This window comes from Dermacentor silvarum, chromosome 6 (genome assembly GCF_013339745.2).
Source record: "Dermacentor silvarum isolate Dsil-2018 chromosome 6, BIME_Dsil_1.4, whole genome shotgun sequence".
Classification (NCBI taxonomy): Eukaryota; Metazoa; Arthropoda; class Arachnida; order Ixodida; family Ixodidae; genus Dermacentor; species Dermacentor silvarum.
This window is the reverse complement of record NC_051159.1, coordinates 98,115,339-98,133,808: the sequence shown is the minus strand read 5'-3', so window position 1 is coordinate 98,133,808 and position 18,470 is coordinate 98,115,339. Positions and strand designations below refer to the sequence as shown.

Here is an 18,470-nt window from a genome sequence, read left to right as displayed (position 1 = left end):
CACACTCGTTTTGCTAGCGTTTTCATGTTAAGCTTCAGGAAATTACTAGCAAAACAAGCTTGTTAAAACAAGGTTGTATTTTCATGTTAAACTTCAGGAAAATACTGCATGATGGATATTGGGGCCATATTATACCTGCATATGTCAAACCAAGCACACAATAAATGTGCCTTAGCTAGAACCTAGGAACAAAGTGCGAAGAAGCCCAAGGAGAAGATTTGTATATTTAACCTAGTGGACACGAATGTGGTTCCATTTCCAGTTGCTTACCAGGAAGTCTGCTATATATATATATATATATATCACGTTATCTGTTTTCATGGAAACATTTTCCAGGGTTCGTACAGGTTTCCAAGGCAAAAATTCAAGGATATTCCAGGACTTGTCACAAGTTTTTCAAGGACTCAAAGCGGCATCTAAAGTAGGTTTTCTTTACTCTAACATTTCCAAAACTGACTAGTTTTATTGCACTTACAATAAATGTATATCACAATTATAATAGATGTCTAGCCTTGATAACTTCTCAAGATCACAACAAAAAATGAACGCTTACAAGAGCGGCTGAGATTTCTCCAGTATAGGCTGGGTAAAGTTAACCAAAGATATTAAAAACATTCACCATAGGGTTATTGCACTAAAATAAAAAGAAGTAAATGTATATCCCAATGATGTTAATAATGTCTAGCCTTGTTCACTTTGCAAGTTCACAACAATACAAAAAAAAAAAAAGAATGTTCACAAAACACAATGAATGCTCCGAACAGCTACTCCGACTTCTCCAGTATTAACTGGGCAAGTTTACCAAACATTTCCAAACCATTCAGTGTAGTATTGCTACACATCCATTATATTATAATAAATAGATGTATATTGCAATTTTGTAAAGCATGTCTTGTCTTGATCATTTCTCAAGTCCGCAATATTAAAAGTTAACACAACGAGCACTCATAACAGCTGCTCAGGCTTCTGCAGTATTAGCTGGGTTGGTTCAACAAACATTTCCAGAACCCATTCAGCATACCGTATTTTCCGGTCGAATTTTTCGTCGGTGCATCTTATAGAACAGTGCGACCCCATCAAAATCTGCCATCACTGCCATCAAACTCGGATCCGATGTTATGGCCAAGCGAAGCATACTGGTTGACTTCATTGCTATGGGTTCTGTGCGCACTATCGAGGTGCAGGGTTCTCGTGATCAAGTTCCCGAGTGCCATGCGAGAAGGATGGAGCAGCAACGCAAGCGGCGGTAGGCCGACCGGAGTCTATCGACCCCCAAGTCGTCGCATCTGCAGATCGCTGTCAAGATACGGCGCGCGCCGCCGCACAAACTACGCAGTTGCTACGAGAGTACAAGCAGCCCCCCCCCCCCTCCCGGGCTGCCTTCCTGCTTTCGTCCCTTGTGCGCGATTCAGCTCACCATCGCACGCTTTCACTCGCACATACAGCATAAGGCGCGCGGGGAACTTTAAACGGAACATCGCGACAAACACAATGACAGAAATGCGCCTGGAGTAGAAATATATGGCACCCATGCATACGCTTGCGCGTGACCCGCATTCACGGAGCAAAACATCACTACCTTTTTTAAATCGCTTACGGAAAGAACAGGTGCATCTTATACACCGGTGCGATTTATATACGTTTTTTTCTTTTTCTTTCTTTCGTTTTGAGGGGGGTGCGCCTTACACAAAGGCATGACTTATAGACCGGAAAATACAATGTTATTGCACTTATATTATCATAAATAATAATATAAACCTCCATCCAAAGGCATTGAGCATCAGTGGTAAAGTTGCTCCACTATAGCTCTCTTTAGCTTCACCTCGCACGCAAGAGTGAAAGTGGGACAAGGCAGACCGACGACTGAGGAGTGGAACGAACGATAGGGTGAGGAAAGCAGCGTAAACACTGCCAGCACCGAAGAGCGGCAGCGGGTCTCTCACTCCGTTCACGGTTTATTTATTAACACTTATCAGCAATCACAGTGCTATTAAGTGTTGAAGGAACCATGATATGAAACTTTTTAGCTTGAATTACACATTGCATGTTCAACCATACGTGCCCACACGTATGTGGCAAGCTGGCAAAATTAATTTGATCACATTTAGTGTAGTGGAAAATGAATACTTCCAATTTTAATGCATTTAGCATTTTTTGGAAACTGATTTCTTGCAAATGTCTAACCATTTTCGTGGGCTGATCCCAGAGCTAGTGCAGTCTAAACCATTGGTAAAATTAGCAAAGTGGTATGGTGGTAAGGCACAGCATATGTGCGGTTTCATTTGTGCATCTTGGCAGCTAGTCTTCGGATTGTGTTTTTATTACGTGAAAGATGTGACAATGCAAAGGTGACAACCCCGCTATGCTTTTGGGTGCCAGATCAGTGCAGAGCAAGGAGGATCCAACATGATGCACACATGGTTTTGGAATGTTTTGGAGCAGACGATGTAATGGTGGCCCCTCACTTGTTGACGTCATACAAACGATGCCGGGAATTTCCAAGTTCGGGAATTAATATCTCGAAACTGGTGTCATCCTGAGAATTCGTTCCAAGTGGATCCGCCTAACAAACTCCATGGCTAGAGCTTGTAAATTCCAATATGGGCCATCAGGTAATAGTCGATTATGCATTTCAATTTTTTTGAGCAAGCTCAGAGTAGACCGGCTTATGAACTAGAATTGTGGTATCTGCCACAGACAACCTTTAAAATTTTTTTAAAGTGTTAGCTGAAACACCCTGTATATGGTTTTAATGAACGAGAATGACCTCCCACCGCATCCAACAAGGAACCAATGAATCCAAGGCAGTTGTTTAAGCAGCAATTTCCGTTTACTAAAGTTCTACAGCATTAAATGATGGGAACAGTTTATTGAGAGATGGGCTTTGCAACAACACATCAATACAGTGCTACACCATACAACAATGCTACACAAATAAAGTTCATTCACTCTCTTCTGCAAGGCAGAGAATTCCCATTCATCCAAACTGTACAATGTGTCCTTGTCCAACAAGTCTCTTTCATGCCAAACAAAACTGAAAAAAGGAAGAGAGCGGAAAAAAAAAAAAGAAAAGGTGCACGGGGCAACTTGGAAAGCAAGGAAGACTTATGGCGACGTTGATACTTCTTCACGAGAGTCCTTAGCTGGCTTGTCATCATCGAGCTGAGCACTCTCGGCCTTTGTTGTGGTTTCCTGCTTCTCACCATGTTCCTCCTCAGTTACAGGCTTGGAGGCTTGACGATTCAAAGAGAGAAAGAGAAAGAAGAATTGCATGCAATTACAGCAGCAGGTGTTAAAGTGCCCTGCAAAGGCTACATAATAAAGGTTCTAGCACACTTTGTGTACTTAGACACGAGGAAGGGATGGAGCGAGTGGCTGATAAGCTTGCCCCCCCCCCCCCCCCCTCCCGCTCCTAATCCATCACTATGCCTCTACATGTTGCAGTAATATATTAGCGCAAAATTTTTTTAATCGGTGCAGAAAAATTGTAGCTTCGCCCCTCTTAAAAAAAACAAAAAAAAAAAATACAAAAAAAAAACAGCGACATTTTATACCAGAAGAGTAGCATGAAAACTATACTTTCTACATCGCAGTCTCGATGGGTGTAGGTTGCAGAAGACAAGAGGCGAGTGTTGCAAATGCGTGGTGCCTTCTTGTCTGTGACTGTAGGTGCTCTCAGTACACATATACAGTCGAACCCAGATACATCGAATCTGAAGGGGATCACAAAAGTTCTGACATATAGGTAATTCAATATATAAAATGAAGATTTTATAAAAAAAGTTTTTAGGGGGCCTTTACTGCTGTTCGTTATACACAATAATTCGTTATATGTGGGTTCAATGTATTACATTTATGGTGACGACTGTGAAGGTTCAATGCGGAAACTACAGCGAAGTGCAGCTGCAACCATGTGTCACAGAGGAAGGTGAGTTCATCTTCCACGAAGATAACATTTGTTTTTAATTCACAGATGGTGCGTATATGGACACGCTGTTGTTTCAAACCCTACGCTATGTTGTATAGTATGCATAGCCAAGATGGCTTCATGCACTGCAAATTCACAATATATTTCGCTGCAGTTTGTGTAGATTTGTTGCTGAAAGGAATTAGTACATCGACTTTTAGTGTTCAGGCAAGGCCACAAGGGCATATATGCTGCTAGTGGGTGGGAAATCAGGCGAAGTGCACAGTCAGGCGTTTTTCCTGCTAATGCAGAAGATGACTCGCATTCTGCTCCGATTGGCTAGAAACCAGCCCAGCCAAGCGCAAAAAAAATCTTTGTAGCCTCTGCCCTGCACTGGACTGGTCTGCATGCGCCTGCTTGAAGAGTACATAAAAAATAGCCCTACTGTTTAACAAAATGTGACATCGTGCTGACAAAATAAATAGTGGTTTACAAGTGGTGCGTTTTGGCAACTGTGCAGACAGCACAGATTTCAAGAAGTGTGCAACTTTCCTCACCAGCAGTACCTTTCAAGAGACTGATGTTAGATAAAGTCAAACCTCGTTAATACGTACCCGCTTAGTGCGTAATTACGATATAAACGTAGTCGCGAAGATTCCCCCACCCAGCCCCCGTTGAACCCCATGTATTGGCTGACTGCTTAAGCCGTAGTCGCTCATTGCCTACCAAACGGTTAGTGCGTACTATTTTTCCTTCTTGTTCTACACGCACAGGCACAATGTCGGCAAAATCTAAAGTGCGCAGACATTCGATTCTAGAGTTGCGACGCCCGGACGAAAGTCGCTAGCAATAGTAAACTTAAAACATGGCCACCATGACGTATTTCCTGCTCGTACAGCTGTTGCCGATTGCTGCGCACAAAAGCATGGCCTTCGAGATAAGTTCCCGGTAACACAGAGAAGCTGCCAGTAGGGGGTGCGAATTCGCTGTCGCCGTCAGATCCAATTCAAGAAGTAACCGTGCAGAAGCACATTTTATTGTGATGCGCATTCGTGCCGCCACCGTGGACATCGCTTTGAGGTTCCGTGTAAAGTCCAAACACAGCAACATTGTCGCCATGCACCGTTTGCTGTGTGTGCGAGTGAAAGCTTGCGGGGGTCAGCTGACTCAATCTCGTGCGTGCAAGGGAGAAAGGCGGGGCGAGGCACAGCGGGGGAGGCGAGAAAGGGAGGCGTTTACTGCGGTGGCGGTCGCCGTACCTTGAAAGTGATCTGCGATGTGAAAAAAGTGTGCGCCAGCGCGGGCTTATCTTCAAAGTGAACTGCAGACAAAGTGCAACTAGTGCAGGTAGCTTCGTATGCACTGTGCTTTCGACGTCTAGTTCACGCTGAAGCGAGAGACGGCACACTCGCTGCCGTGCCTGCTCACTCCAGAGTTTTGAGAGCGAATTTCCGCGGTCATCGAGCCAGACGGGTTCATGTTTACCTGTGCGCACGTTACACCATGCTTGTTAATTTAGTTAGTAAGCGGGGCCTCATGGACAAACTGGATCGTAGCTTTATTGAGTTCAAAGATGCCGTCGTCGCAGCGAGGCCGCCACGGCGGCAAGTGAAGATTATCGATTTTTTGCTGCCTACCCGCAAATAAAGCCTGTTCGAGTGCGTGTGTTAGAGAGCATCGTGACGTAGTTCTTTTCCGGCCGGTAAATAGCCGCTAAACTGGCATTGACGGTTAATTCGTACATCGCTTAGTGCATACCTAAACATCGTTCACCGCTGACTACATATTAACGAGGTTTGACTGTATTATTTTCAATGATAATGCAAAAACTAATAATAAGAAATTTTGACATAAGGTGTGCTTACATTAAAGGAATAATGTAATAATCAGTATTGAAATTTAGTTATATATTACAACAGGTTTACAAGCCATAGACAAGCACACAATAAACCAAGAAATTGGATGGCATCAATTCGGTGTCAAATATAATTCTCGCCTGGGACTAGTGGTAGCCAGATACAACAATGCTGCTGTGGAAACTAGGATATAAAAGAACAGTGTGTCATGGTTTAGACGTTGACATACAGTAGAACCCCGCTGTTACGTTCCCGGGCGCTGCGTTTCCCTGCGTTGTTTTCGGCCAGTCCCAGCACAGCTCCCATATAACCCAATGCATTGTTAACCCCGCTGTTATGTCACAACTGTGGGACCATTCCTGCATCATACGTTGCGAACTGACACCCCGCGCCAGCCCGAGCGGCCATTTTGACTTTTCATGTCGCTTGGCTTGGTGGCTTGACGAAAGTATGGCCCTTGAGATCCGCATTTGCTATCTAAAGACGGTGTCTATGACGCTTTGCGGCTTTAAAATTGGTTTTGGCTCATAGATGTTCCGTATAAAGTCCAAGGGCAATAACGCCGTCGCCGCACGCCGTATGCTGTATGTGCGAGTGAAAGAAAAGCAGGGAGGAAGCGCGCACTTCGCTCGCTTCTGCAACGGCGCTTAAGTTCCTCAACCCAGCGTTTGACAGCGCGTGTCCGCGCTCATAGAGTGTGATGTGTTCATGTTTGCCTGTGGGCGCTGACACCATGCTTGTTAATATTAAACGAATGTTTACAAGTTTATACGGACGATAAAACAACTGTTCTTACTTTGTATAGCTGTCTACTAATTTGCTATCGCAATCGATACTTCGGCTGTCGGGCGAAACTACGACTTTTTTTCACACATAAGAATTAAAATAATATTGTGTGCAGTTCAACACTACTCCCATTTCTCAATTTTTCCTGTTTCCCGGCTCTGACGTTTTTTTTTTTTTTAACGGTCCCGTGAAAAACGTATCAGCGGGGGGTTCTACTGTATTAACATTCACTGCATCACACCTTTACAGGCTGATAATTGTTCAGAAGCTATTGACAGCTGAAATAAATGAAGTCATCAATGCTTGCTGTGAGCATCTAAATCTGTATTACATATAGCCAGGTGCTAATAGCAGGAGGCTAACCTATGTTGCCTTGCAAAATTCATACATCTAAAGTCTAGTGAAGCAAAAATTAAAAACAGTCTAGTTTTCATTGGTGGCACATAAACAGCTGACATCATCATCGAAATATTTATGTCCACTGCAGGACATAAATACTTATACATGTCTATAATATAATACAGACATACTTATATGTATATAAGCCTCTCTCAATGTTATCTAACTATCCGTCTTGTGCCAGCTGACCCCACCTTATGCCTGTATGGCCACTAAAATGTTTTCTTGCTTATTAGACAGTTATACCAGATGCACTGAAAAGGCGGTCGCATAGCACTAGATGTTTCCTCCACAGTTTTGGAAAGCAGTGCCAATTCGTGCCTTCTGTACAGAGACCCACAGATGCTGTGTTTTAGTTGAAACGCTGAAGCTTCATCTGTCGTTCCCTTCATTGCTGTTTGACGTTTCTTTGATTTTGCTCGTGATCACTACTGATTAATCATAATAGAAAAAATGTCATCAGACCTAAACCTATATTTGATTAATCAGAAGGGTAATTGTTCAATTGCAGATCCCTATTTCAATGTCTGCCAGGTTGCGTTAAGCCTTACTTAAAACACTTGTCATGCTCATCAGTTGATAAAATAGTGAGCTGGTGCAGGAATATCAAGGTGGCATTGCCACTCACTGTCTCAACACCCTGGCATTGCATTGCAAGGTTACGGCCACAGTAAGACAAATTTACCTGGTATTACATAGCTGTAGATGATGGACCTGATAATCAATGTTATTAGCATAACAGCACTTGCACTGATACTTACGGTCCTTAGCTACTTCGGTCTTCTTGTGTTCCTTGTGCTCTGAATGCCGCCTTGGCTCTTTCATCTGAAAATAATCAATCAACTTCAACAGATGGAAAAGTTAAACTGGCTGACCAAAATTTTGATTATATAGAACAAACAAGTACACTCATTGTATAACTCTGATGAATAGATAATAGATAATATATGCAAACCATTGAGAATACATAGCTGTCAAACATTCCTTTAAGCCATTAAGAGCTGTAAGGATGCACAACTAAATTTGTTTCAAAAAAGACAGCTTAATATGTGTTTGCCACAGGTTTCTGCCCATTAGTGATAGCAACAGGAACAGTTCTAGAAGTAATTTGAAAATGAATCTAAAGTTTGGCCTGTTATTTCTGAATTAATGACAGAGGTGCCAGGTGTTTGAAATGTGGCAAAAGCCGTCACAGCAGCACAACTTGTCACTGAAATGCCAAGTCACAAACTCCAAATGTAGGAATGGATGGAAACATGGGAAAGGAACAAAGCAGCGCCTCACCGTCTCAGCTTCCGCAGTTGGCACAATAAGCATGTTTTTGAACTTGTTGAGGAGGTATTCTGCTTTTTTCTTAATTCTCTCATCCCCCGTGAACTTTGTGCACTGGAAGAGAGGAAAATACAAAGAAGTGGAGGTTAATTTATAAAATTTTCTGAAAGCACTAAATTAACATGTCGCGATTGTAAGGTGGGCAATAATGGAGCAAGATAGTGGTAAATGGGGGTGCTGCGACAGTCATAATAAAACCTATGATGATGGCTACATCAAAAGACTGTAAACAATTTATTTTCAATCAATGGGCACTATCATCTTGGGTCATTACACAAACAATTTTTTTGGCCTTGTGTTAAGTGATATCAAATGAACATCGTCAAGAAACAATGAATGCATACCTACAACCGTCTTCGCGCATACAAAGACTACAGTACCTGGAATTTGGTTGTTAAGGACAGAAAATGGAAGCTATAACAGCCCAAGAGGCGACACTCAGACCCTTCCGTAAAATATGTCTGCAAGCACGACTGCAGCATAATCAGCAAATAACATAGGCAGTATGATGTGTGTGTTTAATTGACCACAGAAAAATTCTAGGCATGGTGAAAGAAAAAAACAATTAAGGCTACATGCCCTTTTACAGAAAAGAAGGTCCAGGAAAACTAATATCAACAAAACTATTTACTGTAGTTTATAAGTTCATCTTTACTTGTGCAAAGATTCCAGCAGATAAGAATATGCTCTTACTGACGCAAGATATATAAACCGAAGACAAAAGACTTTCCCTAGTGCAGATGAGATGAGCTTGTCTTTGCCAATTAAAAGTTATGCGTTGTCGAACAAAAGTGCATACTTTTAGCAAGAGTGCACCATTTTAACACGTAAGCATTCCTTGGCGAGTACCCCAGCTCCACTACACGAGAAATGTAATGCCTTGTAGCTGCACAAAAATGTGTAATTTGTGAAGTTAAGACATTTAATCGTTACAACAGTGTAAACGTAGATGACTGGTAGCTTTATAAGCGTTAAGGAACAATTAAAAAAAGTTAGAGAATACACATAGGGATACATATGGCTCCATAAAAAATGGATGGCAAAGCTTATAGTAGGGGTGGGCGAACTGAAATTCCGGGGTAGGCCAACTTGAAATTTGAAGGTGGACCAACTTGAACTTCGGGGTAGGCCAACTTAACCCTTTTAGGCACCAATTAGTTCTGTTGATTGACGACTTACTTTCACTGCATTTCTTACATCTTCAGAATCATAAAAAGCTTGCAGCTGCAGAATAGATTAAGAGTATTCAGTTCTTTAGTGAGTTTTGTCAAGTCAAGGAACCTCAGATATGCGAACATCAACTATTTCATGTCTACCAGGCTTGAAGAGCACCTATCCAGCCACTCGAAAATTATGACTGATGCAACACATTGTAAAAAAGACAGAAGTGAAACCACTACATACAATGACATACACCAAGCAAAATACCCAACCATCCACCTTCATACTCGTTTCATTAAAACAATTTGCCCGCGTAATTCAAACTTGAAGCACTATTTGAATCAGAAGTGTTTCAAGATGTATGGGACCCATTTTTATTAAACATGTTTACTTTAATCAATGCTTTTGCTGTTGACGCACCATCTTCGCGTGCCCAATTGTGTACATAGCGTTTGAAAGGGTGGGCCAACTCCATTGGAGTTTCTGCATTCTTTTTGCTCACAGCTCTACCAGGCACACAGGAATACAAAGCAGCGTTCATTTTACATCATAATCACCACATGTACTTCAGATTACCTGCAAAAGCATTAATTAAAACCTGCTAGTAGTAAAATATTTTTTTTTTCACTGCAGGTGTTCCAAAACACTTTCCCTACTGCAGATGACATTGCCTTTGCCAATAAAAAGTTACACGTTGTCGAGCAAGAGTGCATACTTTTAGCAAGAGTGCACCATTTTAACACGTAAGCATTCTTTGGTGAGTACCCCAGCTCCATACACGAGAAGTGTAATGCCCTGAAGCTGCACAAAAATGTGTAATTTGTGAAGTTAAGACATTTAATTGTTACAACAGTTTAAATGTACATGATTGGTAGCTTTATAAGCGATAAGGAACAATTAAAAAATGATAGAATACTCATAGGGGTACATACGACTCCATAGAAAATGGATGGGAAAGCTTATAGTAGTAGAGGGCCAAGTGAAATTTCGGTGTAGGCCAACTTGAAATTTGAAGGTGGCCTAACTTAAATTTGGAGGTTTCAGTGCAGGTGTTTTGGACCACCTGCACTGAAACCATCAAGTCAAGTGGTAACATCTTGGTAAGATCAGAAAGATCTTGCTGATCTCGTCTCTCCGCGCTGTTGCCGGCAGGCCAGTCGACAATCGTGGGGTACTGTTAAAGAAACGGTTAACTGTACTTCCATATATGCTTGGAAGCCTATGGAGCATAAGTGTTACAATTCACTTGTAACAAACGAAACACTCATAACCATAATCATGAAAGACTACACTGCTATAATTATGAACCAGTTGTACCCGTACTGAATTATAACATTTAGGATAATGTTGATAGGAAATATTATTGTCTATAACTTAATTGTTAGAAGTATGCTGAACTGCATAGGAAAATGCACTCAAACATAAAAGACAGTAACAGAGGTTTGTCCCCTTTACATTCATTTACCACTTGACTTGATGGTTATTGTGTATCGTCTGATCAATGATTCATCGACCAGGTGGTTACCACCACACAGAAAAACCAATTCCTCTCAGTAATGGCAAAAACATGCTCACCTTTTTCACAGTGTGAATGATGTCTTGCTCTTTCAAAAGCAGTGAATGCGTCAGAGGCAGCTTGTCAAGTTCATTGAAGGCCTGAAGAGCAGCATCCACATTCTGTAAAAAAGTGATTATTCAGATAACTTTACTACTAAACCGAACCTTTGTGTTCTAGCAGTAGCGCTGAAATTTTTCGTCTTCTAGCAGCGAGTAACCCAATATAAATGGTTCCACAGTGCACTGAATAGCATAGGTAGGTAATTCCGCATCACATGCTTGAGGCACTGCGACCACTTAACGATTGTCAATTCATTTAGAAAAAGTTACCGACGTTTCACTTCGTGAACGTGGGTTACGCGCAAGCATATGACCGCCGCGAACATGCACAACGAGCACCGCGGCGTTGAAGCACAAGCAGAAAGGGTGTGAATTCAGTCACAGACGCTACACTGATCTCAACGGTGTGATGCCTTTTGCGTCACAGGGAAAGCGCATATTGCTATAAATCAAAGAGACGCTGCGAACATGCACAGCGAGCTCCGCGGTGTTGAAGCACAAACAAAACGGGCGCAAACGCGATGATTCTCTTCTCCACCTCCAGGCATGTTCCTCCTCTGGCGCACGCTCTCCTCGCGGCGACAAGCATAATTTCGCCAATTTCACAGATGGGGCATCTACGCTTGCGCATAAAAAAGTTGCAACCCACTATAACATCATTACAAGATGGGTATACTCAAATTGCAATGATGTGAAGCTGTAGACATTTTTTCTAGAAACGGATGCACACTGCTAGAGAAAGAAAATACTTGCAGAAAGTATTACTACTGTAGTAGGACATATAGTTACACCCTAAAAGGTGTAACATTTTAAAGATCGTACAAATATCTCACTATGGCCTTCAGAATACTCTTAAAATTATTCTTTAAGAATAGTTACACCCTATATTAACACCCCACAACATATTAGTTACACCCCACAACATATTAGAGATGATGTAATGTGTGCATTTCACCCAGAGTACTCTATAAATTGGATTAACATTGTTCTGGATACACTTATACCCACAAAGGTGTAACATATTAAAGATGGTGTAAAGTATTTTCCCTGGCCCCCCATTCAGAAGCAGTGATAAAAAGCTCTTACCCTGGCACCGATGCCCAGGCTGTTCTTGATATCCCTATCCAACTCACAAATCCGCTTCTCCACTTGTGTTTCTGCATGATAAGAAAATTCACAACATGACAAAAGCATTCAGAAAAATGTAAAAAAAAAAAAAAAACCCTTACGTTTCATTTTTTCTATTTTCTCTTTGCGTTTCCTCTCCAGTTTCTCTTTCTTCATTCTTTCCTTCTCTTCTTCTTTTTCAGCTCTGGAGTGGAAGAAAAGTGATCGTAACAAAAGCCCGGTGCAGCACGACACATTTGCCCCGACTGTTGACCAGGCTGCTGTACTGCTAAGTGCTTCAATCACGTGTCAGTGTAAAAAACAACTAGATGTCAATAGAATGGCAGCAAATTACTGTGCTAATCTAGTGAGCTCATGGTTCCTTCATTAAACAAGAAAGTTGGAATTGTTTGTTGTACCTTCGCTGTAAAAATGCCGCTACACTGGCAATTTCTTCAAACTTTCGGGTCTAGGAGCCTCCCATTCTCCATTCGGCTTCTTGAAAGACTTTTCAGACGTCAAACATGGGTGGTAGGTGTAAAAAACACGAGAAGTGTAAATGCTATGTGCTGTTTACCTTCTCAGAATAAACCAAGCACACACATGACAAAGGTATCTTTTCTCATGAACTGTTTTATTTCAGAGAACATACAGTGTTGATAAAAAGAAGGAAGCGCTGACAACAGCCTCGCTGAAATTGTGAGAATTGTGCAGGGCTACATAAATACAAGACATTGGCTTTGCCAGTTTTCTCGACGCCATGCTCTGGGAAGAGGGAAGACATCTTTGCACCTCAAAAGCAAACCTCACTTTCTGTTACAAGAACAGAATTTGTAAAATGCAAGATTCTGCAAAGTACAATAAGTAAGGATTCTCAACCAATTCCAAAAACAAAATCTCTGGCAGAGTAAGTTTCAATTCCAGTTCCCCTCACATATTTAACATGGCAAAAGCAACAAACTTTAATGGTTCAACCTTGAATAGGTCAACTCAGGTGATAAGAATTTCACGCGAAAGGTGCTTTCTGCAACAGTGATTAGTTCAGTAACAAAACACACAACTGAAAACGAAACAGGTATGACACTAATGCCTCAACGGAATTGTACTAAAATGGTAAAATGACAACTATTCACAAGAGAGCCTTGGTTTTGTGCAAATGAACTCAAAGATGTTATGGCACCAAGTAATTCTATTTGTTGATTAAAATGAGAAGAAATGAACTGAGTGGCAACGAGCTGCATTTCACATGGCATAAAAGTGAGGGCGTGAGAAAGCAAATGAGACACTACTAGTACACATGTACCACAAAAATAAAGGTAAGAATATGATGTGAATATGAAAACAGCAGTCCTTTTTTGTTGCGCACTAAAACTGCAAGCTGCGGCAAAATCAAACAAAAAGACTAGCTGGTCCCAGAACAGAACAAGGCCCAGAATAAATGAGCACTTGCAGCTCTGGTGCAGTGTCTAAGCAGATGTAAACAATTTCGTTGAAAAGAACCCGAAGAATAGGACGAAAACAACCAAGGAACACGAGAAAACAGCAAACGCTGCGTAAATGATGGCAACATATGTGGAGGGAGCCGTCTGGGACATGCCTTAGCATAACATATCGGATGCCACAAAGTTGAATACACTCATTTCTGTGGTTGACCAAACTGTAAGCGGTTCAATTCTGTGAGAAATGTAATGTCTGAAAGGGGAACAAAACAGAGCTCTGTCTGGCGAAGTAGAGAGAAGAGAGAGAGAGAAAAAAAAAAAAAAAAGCGCATAGTGAAAGCAGGTGAGGAGATGGCGAGAAAGATGACGAATGGAAACACAGGTTTTCAGATCTTGAACAGGTTGCAGACACGCGTAATAACTTCCGTGAGTTGCTCATCCCGTTTCTGGTGCTCGTGGATGTACTTGTTCAGGACACTTAGGAACCTGCTGAACTCGTCGCTCTTGTTTGAAGTCCGAATCCCTGAAATCAAAACCTCTGCTAAGCATGGCATGCATCCGGATAGTTAACGCATGCAGGGCCGGTATTTTGTAGCGATGCATTTAAAGTAATAATGCCTTTTCGCGCTTATCACGCTTTGTCAGTGGTCAGAGCGATGATATCAACATTGATAACGCGAGCGGACCGTCGCTCTGACCACTGACAAAGCGCGATAAGCGCGAAAAGGCATTATTACTTTAAAGGCATCGCTACAAAATACCGGCCCAGTTGTTGGTCAACCTATTGTAAGCACCAAGTCACATTTTTTTTTTTAAAGTTAGTTTAAACTTTGCAAATGTATGGGGAAACACTTTTTCAGGGTCTTTGTGTAACTAGTGTAACCAAAGTGCCAGGGAAGACTGCCATTGAGCAATGCGACAATACAGGAATGAACATTCCAATACAAATAGCTGCAGGTCTGATAATCTATGGACTGTTGACATGCAAGGCTGCACAAGCTGCAGAGCATTTTGAGACAATCAAAATGAATTAATTCTAAGCAAATACTTTGCACACAGCGACGTGCACCGTATAGCCATATATATCCACAAATCATGTTGTGCACTTTCAGCTTTAGCAGTAAAGGTGGACAATACATAAAGCTTGTGCTGAAGCTGACAGGGTAGTAGACCAGAGATCCTCTTATCAATGGCAATGGTCTGACAACTGCGCAAAGCATTCCCACCAGAATATATTTTGAGCAGTGGACAAATCATGCTAAAAAACCAAGGTATGCGAAAAGAAAGCTGCTTGCAACAGGTACCATGAAACAGGACAGGCAGGCTTCTGAACATGGTAAAGGGATGAGGGTTGAAACAAAAGGCTCAGACTCCACTTCAGTTCTACACTTCAGTTGCGTGTACTGTCATGTCATTCTATCATACAGCAACTTTAGAGGAAGCTTTAGCCTGAGACCGATGGTGTGAAGAGCGGCAGCAGTGGCGAGCGAATTACTCTTCGTGCTGCTTCTCGCTTCAATGCGAACGAACTAGGTGCGTCAGAACGCAGCGCACACGAATCCAACAGCTATCTTGGGTTGGCTAGCCACTGAACCCACCACAGATTACCTCTTCTAAGATAGGATGCATGCGGCCACGGCCGGAGGAGAAGCAGAGACACTGCACTACTTTGCCCCCCCCCCCAGCACACACCCGTAATCTTATTGCACTTGGACTTTATAAAGAATCTCACAGTGACAGCGATGACAGTGGCTATCACAATAAAAATGATATCACAGTTCTATAAACTGCCCCTAATCATACACGAAAGCAATTATTGATGTATTATACATCATTCTGAAATATACTAATAATTTGTGAGTAGGGCTTCTGCAAAGCCCTCGGGAACATTGTATCAATTTCACGTAAGCTGTTCATTCATATATAAAATTTGTCAACAGTTTACAGAACTATGATATCTATTTTTGGTGCAAAGCTACAAATTTGGAAACTTTATTGTTTAACTTTTCTTTCTTCAGCTAACTACTACTTTTCAAGAATTTTTGTCAACAATTCAAGAAACTCAATCAAAATTGTGCTTTCTAGAGTCACTATAACTTAAGCTTCTCAAATGCAACAAATTTCATTCATATCGGTATAGCGGTTGTCTCAAAAACATTTCTGCATTTTACATATACTTGAATAAGGAAACAGGAGTTGGCCCAAAGCTCAAGCTTCTTCTTAAGACTTCTAAAGAGAAGTTTAAGTGCACAAGAACAGTGAAAGCACGCAAGCACAAGCCTGACATGCACCGTTTATGCAATGTGTAAGCTGGAAGAAATGGCAGCAAGCTTATCAATAGGATCGCAGTAGAATTGAAAGCACTATGTCTAGCAGTCACAAGGTCTCCATCCTCTGGTGCCATCTTGGTGCACTAATCAAGTGACAGGAAAGTCATGCCCCAAATCAAGCAACATAGATTACAGCAGTTCACAAGAGATTTGAGTTAGCTAACCATACACGACAGAAAGACCTCTGCAGCATGTGCTACCATGTTTAATGCAGCACGGAACGATTCGGCAAAAGAGGAATATATAATACACAAGACTATGGTTCTTTTTTAAAATCTTATTTTCTTTTGCCTCATCTTTCCACGATGCACTGTGGTAACGCACAATGCTGCAGTGCGTCCCAAGCTAGCCCAGGTCTTGACCTTGCCCTGGTTCATCCTCATGGGCTTGCATTGATCCTATCAATAGGCCACCTTCCTACTGCCTTGGCTTTCCATGCTGTATTACATATATGTTGTGGCCACAGGCTCAACTTTCGTCTTGCCATTTTTTCGATGACTAATGCAAGTTCTAGATGCCTTTCCATTCAAATATGGTCGTACTTCTGATAAAACTGCATGATCTCTTGCCTCCCAGGCATGCACACAAGCACACAAGGAAACCTGCAACTCAAGTTCCTGATTGGAGGAAAAGCCATAACAAACTGCAAAAAAAGGCCACATTGTTCACTGCCACTGGAGACACCAGATTAAAAATGCATGTGTGATAAAAGTGCAGAGGACTACCATGCCACAGATGTGCAATAAAAATGTTCCCGGGAATGCAAATACAGATGAGCACCTTCGCTATGCAGATACAGGGCCAATGTTGTAACACAGCATAGCCCATCAACAAAAAGAAAGTAGCTGGTTGCACTTATACAACGAAAAAAACTTTGGCAGATTTTTGATGCAAGCAATAGTTGGAAATTTTAAGCAATAACACAGCTGGAAATAACCCCAAAAAGCACAGTGCCATGACTGCATTCCTGCCCAGTGTCTGCCCAGAATGCTGTCACATTTTCCCATGGCAAGAAACAAGGCTAAAGCACGGAGCAGGTTTGGTGCCTTTAGTCTTCTAAGTGCTGTGGACCAGCTTTACTTGGGTAGATTTTTTTTTTTTTTTTTTGCAGTAAGTGCTGAGAACGAGTCTGTCTCATTCACACGTTTGGGCGCTTTTTCTAAGTGCTGGGAACAGGCCGGACTCGTCCAATCCATTTATTGTTCTGGGGAGTTCCCTCTTTGGCTTCTAGAGGCCCTATGGACTCTGTTCGTCTGGGAAAGATTTTAAATGTGGTGACTGCCATTCAGCATGTTGCTGCCCCCTCAGGTGCACACGCTATTCATTAATAGGCCTCACTCGTCTGACAGCATGGCACTTTGTGGACTTTATCTCATCTACAACAGGCAAAGAATATCCAACAAAGCAGCGTATTGTCTGTTACAAAGGTCGTAGCAACACTGGCCCCAATAAAGTCCGTAAAAAACACTTCTGGTGTTAGAAGTGGGGAGCTTGCCTCATACTGTGTTTGGAGACCTATCATACAAAAGCAATGTCCAAATCCTCCATAGCCACTATCCAAGAACTTCAACTTTTCATATTTGCAACCCTTTCTTAACAAATGTTTGCTCTAAAATGTAACTGTAGCATAAAGTAGTTGCGATGGAACTGAATTTCGATCAACTGTGAAATTTATAGTAATTCTACATGGTTCCGCTCATTTCTGATTTTCAGACACAAGTTGTGAATTATACTGCCCTGACAAGAAACAACATGTGTCATGTATATCCTGTAGGGGTCAACTGCATATTGCTCTATGCTAAAGCAACAAATTATTGCTAGTTCTTCAGATATTCTGGAAAGCATAACCTAAATTTTCTAAATTATCAATCTCACAGGGAGACATATAAGAGCTTTAACTGCGCTTGTGGAAACACAGTGCCCTCAGAGAAGCTAAAAGGGGCTAAAAGCCCACATGCGAGCTCTATTTTTTTTCTCCCCCCAATGAAATTCACCCCAGCACAATGTCTTGAAGCATAATCTTGGTCACAATGCAGACCAACAGAATTTTCTCACTTGCACCAAACATCCCTCAAGCTTAAAAAGCAATATTTAACTGAGCATGAACAATTCAATCAGAACTTGCTCATCTCTTGATTTTTCTGATGGCCAATACCAGCAGTAAAAAAGCTAAGAAAATAATCCTCATACTTCCTCCACTTGAAAAGCTTGCCTGAGATTAGTAGACAAGAAATAGCTCCACACGTAACTACATATATTAATTAGGCTTATGAATCAAGCTTGTAATTTGTAATTTATCTTATGCTTTCTTGTGCATACAACTGAAAATGTAATGAAATACAATAGGAGCACTGGCACACATGCTTTGTGCTGCTTATTGTGTGTGTCTAGGAGAGATAGAAAAGATAGGCAGGATCATTAAATTAAAACCACGAGCGCCACCCCAAATTTGTGCAGGTTTTCGCTTCATTTTCAAACTTTCTGTGTATGTGGCAAATCACGCTGCCAGGTGCCTTTGAATGACAGGAATGAGGCA

At 41.7% G+C, this 18,470-nt stretch overlaps 1 protein-coding gene across 2 annotated transcripts in view; it reads right to left on the bottom strand.

Annotated features, from left to right (window-relative positions):
• Positions 1–2,849: 2,849 nt before the first annotated feature.
• LOC119455734 (hepatoma-derived growth factor-related protein 2-like) overlaps positions 2,850–18,470 on the bottom strand; it is a 75,891-nt gene continuing 60,270 nt past the window's right edge. The window contains exons 14-19 of one of the 2 annotated variants that reach the window (XM_037717162.2): positions 12,288–12,370; positions 12,145–12,215; positions 11,017–11,118; positions 8,233–8,334; positions 7,710–7,773; positions 2,850–3,233 (exon numbers count right to left, since the gene is read on the bottom strand). In XM_037717162.2, the coding sequence (XP_037573090.1) occupies positions 3,106–3,233; positions 7,710–7,773; positions 8,233–8,334; positions 11,017–11,118; positions 12,145–12,215; positions 12,288–12,370 (550 nt within the window). In that variant the 3' untranslated portion in view covers positions 2,850–3,105. Of the gene's footprint in view, positions 3,234–7,709; positions 7,774–8,232; positions 8,335–11,016; positions 11,119–12,144; positions 12,216–12,287; positions 12,371–12,782; positions 14,128–18,470 lie in introns of those variants that run through there. The other variant, XM_049669228.1, reaches the window with a different exon arrangement.